At 42.9% G+C, this 9,954-nt stretch overlaps 1 protein-coding gene across 1 annotated transcript in view; it reads left to right on the top strand.

Annotated features, from left to right (window-relative positions):
* Positions 1–5,400, top strand: part of LOC147638902 (uncharacterized) — a 30,270-nt gene extending 24,870 nt beyond the window's left edge. The window contains exon 2 of the mRNA XM_086792873.1: positions 4,675–5,400. Coding sequence (XP_086648999.1) covers positions 4,675–5,312 — 638 coding nt within the window. The 3' untranslated portion in view covers positions 5,313–5,400. The remainder of the gene's footprint in view (positions 1–4,674) is intronic.
* Positions 5,401–9,954: the final 4,554 nt, after the last annotated feature.

Genomic DNA, 9,954 nt, shown 5'->3' on the forward strand with positions numbered 1-9,954 from the left:
TGCCACTAAGCATTCACGCATACATAGCACAATTGCCACCTTGCGCACATGCAGTTTTCATCTTTAACTTCACTTGGCCCAAGTCTCCCCATTTGACTCCGATGAGAGCAATTGCCACCTTGCTACCATCATCCAACCATAAGTACATTGCCACACCTGCGCTCCTCGCTGTTTCCATCTTTCAAGTTCCCCTTGTCAAGGTCCCCTTGGTATGCATATGTGCCTTCATGGTCCTAACTTGACCTCATGTAGCACGTTGTATTCCAAAATCTGTTTACCCTCCCTAGATTTCTCCAGTTTGGGCCGGTATGGACCCCAAAGTGTTTGACACACCTAAGAGTCCATGGATTGTAGTTTCGGTTTTGTGACCTTCTTGTGCGACTGGTTGCACGGCCACTTTGATATGACCACTATGTTGGGTCCTTCTGATGATATGATATATATGAATAGGGAATATTGGTGCCATGATTGGACTCACCCTTACCCGAATGATGATGTCTCTTGCTAACTCTACTTACCTGGCTTCTACCAACCTTCTGTCGACCCACATGATGATATAGATGATGGGGTTATTGATGCCATCTTTGGTCTCACCCTCACCCGCATATCAATGGTGAGAATGGTTTCTGCTTCCCAGTAGCTTCCACCAACTCCATTTGAAACTGACAGCTTTATTTGCCCAGTTGCCTGATATATGGGGGTTCAAGCCCCTTGGATGCTGCTAATAGCTGTGAGTGACAGCAGGGGGTTCAAACCCCTTGGATATGATTGCATGTGAAATGGGGGTTCAAGCTCCTTTGCATATGATCTCATCTTATATGGGGGTTCAAGTCCCTTGCATATAATCTCATACGATTGTGCGCAGCTTCATTGACTTTCATGTTCAATCTGATACCTTCTGTAGATATAAATATATGTATGATCTCTGAAAAGAATGTGGTGGCTTCACTGCCACAAGGCTCCTCATGGCCTTAGTGGACACCTTGTCGCTTAACGGATACAATCCCGCTTGATATTCCCAAATGATTCGTCTTGGCGGTTTTGCATTCATTGCTCTTACATGTTATATGATATATATGAGAGTACCATGCCGACACAACGGTCCCATACCCGCTGCATCAATCTTCAAAAGATCAACTTCCAGTCCCATAACCGGTCCTCGCTGTAATGCATACATGGCCCCTTTGTTGCTTCATTGATATCTATATGCATATGCTTCATGATTCCATCTTAGATCGACCCTGTAGGTTCCATTCACACGCCGTTTCTACCACGAGTAGTACCTTGTGCCTCTCACGCTACAACCCCCTGGTGTCAACAATCACATGCAAACTTCATCCATGCGTCTGCACAAGAACAAGCCTTCTCCACCAAGGGTTCTTCGTACTTGCCTCATGCTAGTCTCCGGCTTCACAACTACAAGCCTACTCCTCCAAGGGTTCTTCGGTCTTGCATCATGTCACTTTCAACCCAATACATCTGCATCCTTGTAGCTTCACAGCTCTGCATTTCGGCCAATGACCTGATTCAAGTTGATTCGGCTTACCACACCGTTTCTTCTTGGCACTTGTATTGCCGTTTATTCCACATGTTGATTTTGCTCAATTCCCATATGTTCATGCATTTTAAAATTCCACATACCCATTAGTTCATATCAATATGTATATTCAAAAGATGTGCCTCTCCCGGATCACACGGTTCGGCTAATTCTACATGGTTGTCTTGTTTCCCCTCACAAATGATCTTGATGTGGCGTTTCCAACCCGCAACCACGAAGTCGAGTGCTGCTGGTCCGAAATGTGCCACTATATCTGGATTGTCGTTTTCTTCAAATCTTCACCTTCCATGGTGGTTATCTCATGTGAGGTCCTAAGCCCGCTATTCTTCTGATTCAAAGTGCTATATCAGCTCCACCAGGACCGAGTTTCATATATCTTTGACTCTCCTCGTATGAATGATATGGGCCTCTATTAGAAATTGGCCCTTGCCAACAACTCAGTTGGACTTGCACCTTGATACCTTCCCTTGTATCCATACCAATCATTCCACATGCCAAATAGCTCACTGGTCAACTATGGATTTTCACAAAAGAGACTGCATATGTACATTCTACTTGGAAAACCGATCACTTTTCATATATAACATGTCTTCAAATTCCATCGTTTGGGCATCCGTCGTCGAGAGCTGCCTTGTTATTGAAGCTTCCATATTTGCAGCCTAGGTCCCCGGCGGTCTCGACCAAGCATGCCATCATGTACCTCGCGTCCACACACTCGTGATAGGTATATGTAATCATGGGCAAATTCCATCATCTTGATGCTCAAAAATGAGTTTTTCTGTTGTCGGCTACTTTTGTGCCGTCGGCTCTGTGACTGTCATATAGTCTTGCTCAAATTGCCGTTTTTGCTGTTTTTTTTAATTATGATTTCTTCCGACCTGGCATCACATGCCCCCCATGTGGGCTTCCCAATGATCCATGCTCTGATACCAAGTGTCACGGGCCCCAGGATCGGGGTCCCGGACATCGATGGCAATTCTACATGCATGAAGAACCCAACCAGGGATTTCACTGACGTAAACGAGAACATGTGAACATGTTAATAACATATGTTAATAACACAAAAAATCTTGTGATCGCATGTTATATTCACAAAGCTTTCACAAGGGCCTAAAAAAATTATCTTTGTCGGGCATAAAAAATCTTCTTAGGTGGCCACTAACCTACTATTATGTGAAGATGGTAACATGAGAACATGTGAATAGCTTATTCCCATGTGTAGCCAAGCTTTTAAGGGGTTCTCAAATGGCAAGTGACCTGTTATTTTGTGAACGGTAACATGAGAACATGTGAATAACTTGTTCACATGTGTTATTATCACAAAAAATCTTGTGATCACGTGAATATTAAATCCCTGAACCCAACCTTGATATTGACTGCTTTATGCACATGATTAACGAGTAGTACATGGATTTTGTAGAGCTCTCCTAGATTCCACTCGAATTGTGCATGAGTATCGCGTACACTAAAGGAGAAGAGTGGCACTTTGTGATCTTTTGTGATCGACAAATTGTTCCACTCACACACGTGGAATACTCCACGTGCCCAAACAACCAAGAACCTTTTTGAATTTTAAAACAAGCGTAAGGAAAGTGGAAATTCTTCCACAATGGCATAGACAGGTTGTTTCTTCCATGTGGTGTAATATGAAGGAAAGGAGTGGAGCAACATTGCATGGGACTTGTGAAAAAGAGCTAAGTTGAAGCCACGATAGAATCAATCCTTCAATCAAGTATAACTTGAAACACCCAAGAATTACATATGGATCAAACGCATGTGAGCATAGTATCGCTCATATTTGTTTATGTAGGAGTATGCAATAAGCATAGTGCTTTAATTTTCAAGGCTCATCTTTAAGTTGTACGATATTTGTATGAAAGAGGTTTTTCAAAAGGTGGAGTCAACAAACAACATTATGTTTATGGAGCAAACATCTGGTTAGAAGTAGAAAGCAATTGTCTTCTAGGCACGTGCCAATGTGCTGAGAGTAAATTCATTTTGTGAGAAACGAGCGGTTGCAGTGAAAATGTTTAGCTACTTCTAATTCTACTCATAACCTATACTAATCAGCATTTTGAGTTCAAATTGAAGCTGTGTATATCTTATTACAACATTCGAAGGACTTACATAGAAACTTTTAAAGTTCACGTAAAAATTTGGGATACCAATATTACTGTGCTAATCAAAGTAGTAAAAGTGTAATTGAGAATTGTTTAGGATCCACCCTATGCCAAAAAAAAAAGACTAGAGATTAGAAGTGCTTGGAATCGGCCACCATATGGCAATCGATACACTACTCTAGTCAAATTAGTAAAGTCGAGAATTGTTTAGGATCCACCGTTCACCAAAACAACAAGTGCTTGGAATCCACCATATGCCAAACAACACAACACACCATAACTTTGCAGGACCATTTGTAAATGATTTCATTTGCAACCTTGTTTAATTGATCTCTCTCTCTCTCTCGTTAGGGAACGAGCCTCTGAGCCTAGTTTTTAATTTGGAAAATCTTGAAAATGCGCCATTCGCTATTTTAGTTTTTAAAAAATAACAGAATAATAATAAATGTGGTCCTCCGAAGCTTGTTGCACTGGTGACTTACCCGATGGATCAAACGGGATCACCTTCTATAATCTAATTTAGCAGAAAAATAACAGAATAATAATCTAATTTTAGTTTTTTTTAAAAATAACAGAATAGTAATCTAATTGGTCCTCCGAAGCTTGTTGCACTGGTGACTGCACAACAGGCTGATGAGAGAGAGAGATAGACAGACTCACAGTGTGTCTGGGAATGAATGAATGCATAATAGCATGGTCCCATTACCCTATATACATATGTGCACACGCCCATGCGTGGCAACGAGAGAGAGAGAGAGAGAGAGGAGAGAATGATACTCATGGGGAGACTAGAGAGTAGGGAAGAGCGAGAGCGAATGAAGGGAGGAGTGATCGAAAATTATAGACACAGTACCGAGAGGCGACGATGCGCGCATGAAACATATTGATTCTTATTATAACAAGAGCATTCCGTGCGTGAGAGCACTGCCCCTAAGAGAAAGAGCAAGTGGCCATGCCACTCACCCCCTTTCTAGCTATTGGTCGGGACACATGCAGAGGGCCTAGGTGGTGGAGTGGAGAGAGAGGGCATCGACGAAGTCGACGTGGGAGCAGGAGTAGAAGGCCTCGGGGCTGTCGGAGCGCTGCCAAATGACGTAGATGAGGTGGCGGCCGGCCTTGGCGGCAGGCGTGGTGCGGGGGATTTGGTAGGAGCCGCTGTCAAGCGTGGTGGTGACGTTGATGAAGGGCGGGTCCTCCAAGTCTGCCCATTTGAGCGGCTCAGTGGGCTGGTAACCATCCCGGGTGACGTAGAACTCCAAGAAGCCCAAGTGCGGGGCGGTGGCCAGGTAGAGGTATGTGAAGGGGACGCCGGAGGACAAGGAGGTGGCTGGCCAGTCGGAGCGTGCCAGGTCGAGGCCCTGATACTTCTCCCGCCCGGCGCTGCACAGTTGGCCATCCGGAATGAGCTCGCGGTGGCGGCCAGCGGCGTTGGGCAGGTTCACCTCCATCCAATCATAGAACGCTTGGGTCCCACTCAGCGCCACCGCGGCTTGGCAAGCTGCCGACGTGGGAACCGGAAGCTCCAGGTAGCAGTTGTAGACGCTACTGAAGGGGTCCTCCATGCTGCCATGGCCGCTCGCTACGCCCAGCAGGCCGCTGGCGCACAACACCATAATAGCCACAACTCCCCATGACCTCCCCATCCTCACACTATGACCAATATTGCCTTGTCTCACCCTCCTTACTGCACGCATATGCTGCACGTTCCAACATGCATTTCATATATATATATATAACACTCACGGCATTTGTGCAATGTCGCAACACATTGCAGGGACCTTTATGTCACACTCCATGGCAAGTACCTTTATGTCACTTCACCGACAGAAAAAAAAAAAAAACCTTCTGGCCAGTGAGCCTATTAGGCGTGTTCCTAGTATTGTATCCCAGATTCTCCTCTTGTAATCTGAGCCCATGCGGCTCTTCTTGTTAATATAATTTTCTACCTTTTCTCGCTGAAGAAAAAAAAAAAAAGAAACCCTTAAATTTAAAGGCAACCCTTCAATTAAGCCCTTATGTTTTTATTTACACATGTCTTTTTGTGGATGTCACATGTCTTTTTGTACTCCGTGTGGCAGCACTGGCAGGAACCTTAATGTCACATGTCTTTATAGAACCTTTATGTCACATTCCGTGGCAGGTACCTTTATGTCACATGTCTTTTAGTACCACATACTTCAAATGATCACATAATTCCTGTGAGTCTGTGACATATTTTAGTTTTTTAAAAATAATCGAATAATAATAAATATGGTCCTCCGAAGCTTGTTGCACTGGTGACTGCACAACAGGCTGATGAGAGAGAGAGAGATAGACAGACTCACAGTGTGTCTGGGAATGAATGAATGTGGCCTTTTCCCGGATGGATCAAACGGGATCACCTTCTATAATCTACTTTAGCAGAAAGATGACAAGTTATTTACTACTAAAACTGGCGGTAGTATGTGCAGTATATTCGATTCGGGCGAGCTTCGACGTTTTGTAATCTTGCACGAAATGTGCGTACCATTTATTTTATCCAGGGAAAATTTCTTTCTAGCCTGAAAATTTCACCTTTTTCCCTACCCCGTAAGCACCCCCCAAAAAAATATCCAAGCAGCAATGTCCAAGCACGCGCATGTGTAGATAAAGTTTTCTACCCCCCTCCCCAAAAACAAAGAAAACAAAAAGAATTCCCTTTGTTCGACACACTGGATTGAAATTTGACTCGTAAAATATAATTCTATTCTCGGACAGAATTTTCAAAATTGGCTCCCTCTCTTATTTCTCATGGGGCATATCTTCTCTCCTCTTTCTATAATATCAGGCTCCCTCTCTTATTTCTCATTATTACACACACTCTCTCTCAAGAATTAAGCTCCAATCAAGCTAATCAAGGGTAAAAACTACAGCGAATTTGAGTGTTTAGAACTAGTTTACTTTACGCTCTTTAACCCTCTCAAGTGTTAAATCCGCAGTTTACGTTCGAGTGTTTTTTCATGTTTTTTGCTTAATTTTGTGTCGAGGATGGCTCCCAAGTGCATACGAAGTGGGGTCACATTCAACAATGCTGGTACAAGTGATGCCCAGTACCCGGTGGGAATGCCAATACCTCGAATGAGGTCGCAACGAATGTGACCCAGGTAGGAAAGTCATATTTTTGTACATGCATAGTTATTTCAATTTCCATATGCATACGAGACTTTTAGTAAGCATAGGAAACCCTCCTTAAATAAATATACTTCCCAAAAAATTGGTCCATGACCAAAAGAAACCCGTAATCATGTGTTTTCCCGTAACTTTCCAGTTCAAAAGAATGTATTCTAAAACATGCCTTGCGGTAATTGTCATTTCAATGACTTGTTAATTTTTAAGTTAAACTCTTTTCAAAGGAGGTTATTGAAAACTTTTTGTTGTTCCGACGGACGCCTGTAAAACCGGCTTTGTGGTTGAGGCACTCCGAACGACGGGATACATCGCGCGAGTGCCAAAGTCTTAGGTTACCTTTAACTTTAGACCTTAGCCTACCTCATGATGTCTAGCCTTGCCGAGGTGGATTCATGAGCTGCCGACTTTCTTGGGTGAAGAGGTCAGTGGTGACAATAAGTGCCCACCAAGCGGCGATCACATCTAGTTAAGATGGGGGTTCCTTGGTTCTAGACGCATCATCATGGTTAGCAGGATCGGGCATCAAGATTTTAGATAACCCGGCTTTTTTGTTTGTTTTCTTTTTGGACAAGTGAGGATCACTCCTTTTCTAAGGATGGGGATCCCTTGGATGTGAACAATGTAAATATCTTTTAAGATACAATCTTTTTAATGAAAAGTAGGTGATTTTTAGACAATGTATTAACTTGTATTCACCTAGTTAAAGGGGTTGTCTTAAAGAACACTGTTCGATAAATCTAATTAAGGAACGTTGTCTTTAATTGTTAAGAGTGTGCGGTAGTAGATAACAGTTATGGGTACGTGCAGGGTGAAAAGCGGGAGATTGGTCACCCCGACGTGGCACCATATCTATGGACGAGTGGACCCAATAAGTCAGGTGGATTTCCAACATTTTTTATACGCTAAGTCGAGTAGCTTAAGACCCTCGCCTTAGGGTACTAAACCATCGACTGTGCCCGTGAAAGATCAGAAAAAAGGCATGGTATTTTGAACCAAGGGCGTAGTACCTCCACATTCCTGCAGGTGTCTGAAGCTGGGTCGAGTGCGTTGATGGGAAATAGATGGATTCTAGGTGACTACGCTAGCGCATGCGAGATAGAGCTAGGTTAGGCTCCAGTGATTCATATCCACGGACTCGGTGCAAGGCCCAGGTGTCATTCACACTGGAATTTCCTAGACAGCCTAGCCGACTATGAAGGGGCTTGTCCACCGATTTCGCGTTAAGTTAGGGCGGGCACCTCACAATGCACAACTATATTTATCGTTTCTTCATGTGGATTGGGATACTCCTATAGCTTTTTTGGAATTTTTGTCAAAGCCGTGATGCGACTGCCATAAGCTTTTTGAATGGCATCACAAGGCTCATTGATATTTTCCACAAAGATCAATCCACGCACACTCACTTCTGAGATTGCTATGTCATCAGACACCTTAGGGCTTGGCTAGATCTTACCGTCTAGTTTCAACTTATCAACAATACTATCTAAGAAGGCTTAGAGCTTTTTGTAGATTTCATGTAGATTTCATGTTGCTTGATTTTCTACTCCTAGGTCTATGTATTTGTATTTTCTTCTCGATTTCTCTTGTTGTTCCAACTCTCTCAGCCTAGGGCTCTTCTCTTTTCTTTCTTGGGTTTTTTTGCATCTTGCACTTGTGCTTTACTCACCACTCTCAATGGAACATTCCCAGTTTTTGTTTCAATTTCTGTTGTTTAATATGATGGTATCACATTAAAAACGTTAAGCATTGTTTTCCAAGAAGAATTACCACTCCCCATAGGCTGTGCTGGGTAATCTTTCACAATTTGAGTGATTGAGAAATCCTTGCAATAACTTGGTACAGATGGAAATTACATAGGTGTTACTTGACTAGTTGCAGCTTGAATTGTCCAGCTTCATATGGAAAATCTCTAACAAGATGATCGACTTTCCTTGATTTGATCACATACAAAATCTGGTCTATATCCTAGCTTGTGTACACTGGCTATTTGGGTTGCACAATTGGTGCCTCAGAACCCAAATCTATCAATGGTGGCTCCTCCTCCTAGAAGTATGGCTGAGCTCTCACCATCTCTAGTCCTTTCTCATACTTGTTCGCTCCCATATATGTCAGTGGCGTAGTACCAGGCGTAGGAGGTTGAGCTCCCAACACTGGCCTAGCTTGTTCTTGAACTCCCGTTTGTGTTGGAACAGGAGCTCTCTCAACATTTTTAACTTGTGGTCTAAATTGTTGTGGGTTACAATAGCCTTATCCCCACTGTATGCATGCTAGATGATTACAATCCTTAGTCGTGCTTACAGTTCCATCTACAAACATCACACCACATTCCTGGAGGAGGGGTTCTAGCCACTACATAAGGATACATATTGGAGCGCTTTGTTTAATGATCTCCGCCACATTTTCCACATCTATAAGGCCCTTGGGGCACTTGTTGAGTGTACATTGGTCTAGTAGGAGGACAATACAATTCTCCCATGCGCTTTAATACCGTATCAGCTATCTCATCCATATTCACTTCTTTGACACAACAAACAGCATAATCTATGTCCTTACTAGAGGTTCTCTTATTAACTCTTTGGTTGCCATGACTTGTGACACTTGGCATGTAAAAATTATCATCGTAATCCATGGCATCCAAGCAACACTCATTGAAACTTATGTGCTTCTTTGCAAATAAATGAGCATGCAAGGTTTTGTTTCTCAAGCCCTCTAGGAAGATTGATATCAATCTTGCCTAGCTATGTTTTTCATCTATTGGACATCTCATGATATATTGCTTAAGCCAATTTGCAGAGTCTCTCACACTAGTTCATGCTCTTTCTACTTGAAAGAATAGATAAGAGCAATTGCGTTATGTTTTATCCCCATTTTAGAGAAAGCCATGATAAAGTCTTTTTGAAACTAAGACAAAGCTTCACCCTCAAGCGTAAGCCCAAATTCCTCTATCTGTGTGTGTTCCTCAGTAACTTGTTCTAACTTGTTTTGCTTAAACAACTTGTTGGAAGGATGCAACATGGTCATATGCATCTCCCGATCTGTCATACTTTTAACCCATTCATCTAGAGTGGATGGTCTTACTCGATGAGAGAACTCATCGTTCGATGGTGTGGGAAATGTCTTATGCAGTTT

This window comes from Cibotium barometz, chromosome 4 (genome assembly GCF_041138505.1).
Source record: "Cibotium barometz isolate CiBa-2024 chromosome 4, ASM4113850v1, whole genome shotgun sequence".
Classification (NCBI taxonomy): domain Eukaryota; kingdom Viridiplantae; phylum Streptophyta; class Polypodiopsida; order Cyatheales; family Cibotiaceae; genus Cibotium; species Cibotium barometz.